At 38.5% G+C, this 1,902-nt stretch overlaps 1 protein-coding gene across 1 annotated transcript; it reads left to right on the top strand.

Moving 5' to 3' along the window:
- The first annotated feature begins 871 nt into the window (after window positions 1-871).
- On the top strand, window positions 872-1,402 carry LOC145096054 (uncharacterized). Its single transcript, XM_079033829.1, has one exon. It carries the CDS (start codon window positions 872-874, stop codon window positions 1,400-1,402), a length of 531 nt encoding a protein of 176 aa, XP_078889955.1.
- The last annotated feature ends 500 nt before the right edge of the window (window positions 1,403-1,902 follow it).

The following is a 1,902-nucleotide window of genomic DNA, read 5'->3' on the forward strand; positions in this document are numbered from 1 at the left end:
ATATATATATGAAAGGAAAACTAAGGCCCATTTCACATGTAAGGTATTTATAGGTGAAGAGTCCAGTTAATGGTTTGGTCTAGGCTTTCAGTGTATTTTGTTTGGCATGAGTCTGTAATACAGTTTATGAGTTGTTTATTTCATTTTGGTCATTTTGTGTGTTCACGACCGTAAACAGAGTTTACGTTCATAAACCCTGTTTACGGTCGCAAACACAGTTTGCAGTCTTGTCGAGTATAAATAGTAGAGGAGTTGGTCTTTTGTAGTTGTTGATGCCATAGAGATTACAGAGCAGTCCATCGAGTTGTACCTGACGATTTATTGAATATAATCGTGTGCAAGCTTGGTTTCTTTTCATCTTGTTCTTATTCTGGGATTGTTTGTTACTTGATTGCTGGTAAAGATCCTTATTTGGACCTTACAATTGGTATCAGAGTCACAACCGGTGTCAAGCTTCATTCAATCGAGATTTGGGGTGCTTAAACTGATATTCTTATTGCTCGAGCATTGGTTTTAGTGTTCTAGTGGTTAAAGGATCTGAATCTATTACAAAAACGTGTTTTTAAAAGCTTTCTGGGAGTTTACTGCCAACCGTAAACACTGTTTACGGTTCTAAGCTCAAGAACTTCATCAACCGTAAACTGTGAATCTTCAAAAAACCGTAAACAAGGCTTCAAGAACATTAAGAATTGTAAGCATAAACCATAAACTCATCAACCATAAACCCAGTTTACGGTCGCAAACGTCTTAACCGTAAACCCATTTTATGGTCGTAATCATCAACAACCATAAACACCTTTGTGATTTTAAATTGATTTAATTTCAAATGGAATCTCAAAGTCAAAATCACTTTCACGAACTTAATATTGTCATGGGCACTACTGCGCGTATTCCAAGATTAATGTCTGTAGATGGTTTTCTAGAGTGGAAGTACAGAATTGAAAAATACATGAAGATGAAAGATTTCAAAGTCTGGAGAATCATTCTTAGAGGCTCTGTTAGAATCACTATGACAGTTGGAGGCCAAGTGATTGACAAGGCTGTTGAAAACTACACTGATGAGGAGTTTGAGAAAGTTGAGGAGCAGGAAAGGGCTTTAGCCACTTTAACCATGGCATTATCTCCCGATATTGCTCAAGGTTTTCGTGAGTACACCTCAGCTAAAGGTCTATGGGAAGCCCTAATTGAAGTTTATGAAGGAAATGAAGATATGAAGGAGAGTCGGCAGGACATGTTGAGACAAAAATTCAATATGTTCAACTACATTCCAGGAGAGACTCTTGAGGCTCAGCTGCAGCGGTTCATAACTCTCACAACTGACATGAACATATCTGGGATTTTCTTGACCAAGTCAGAAATCAACAAGAAGCTTCTGAATGCTCTTCTAGATCATGGGATATGAATGTTGCTGTGATTAAGAAAACTAAGGATTTAAATCGTCTCACTCTTGCTGAAATCATGGCGATCGTCAAAGCTTGTGGCATTGATGACAAACAAAGAGAGATTAATCATTTGAACTCATACTCTACTGCAAATCTTGGAATCTCATCCAACAATGCTCTCTCATCTTTTATGTCTTCCTCAGTTCAAGCCTTTGCAGCTCAACAACCTTAGATTCAGACCTTCGTTATTGCATCATCTATCCCTCACCATCAAAATCAGCCATTTGTTACTCCACAAGCGGTCCCTGCTCCAAATGTGCCAGTTGTAGCCTCTTCCTCAAATTCTAAAGACTTTGATGAAAATCTAGCTCTAGCTACTGGGCTAGTTAACTGCTACAATACTCTTGTAGCTGGAGATCTTCCACCTCAGCTGTCATTTGCTAATTTGGATCAGATTCATCCTGAAGACGTAGAAGATATGGACATTACATGGCAAATTGCTATGGTTGTTTTCAGGGCC

The sequence above is a fragment of the Lactuca serriola genome, chromosome 3 (assembly GCF_051521515.1).
Source record: "Lactuca serriola cultivar US96UC23 chromosome 3, Lser_US96UC23_V15, whole genome shotgun sequence".
Lineage (NCBI taxonomy): Eukaryota > Viridiplantae > Streptophyta > Magnoliopsida > Asterales > Asteraceae > Lactuca > Lactuca serriola.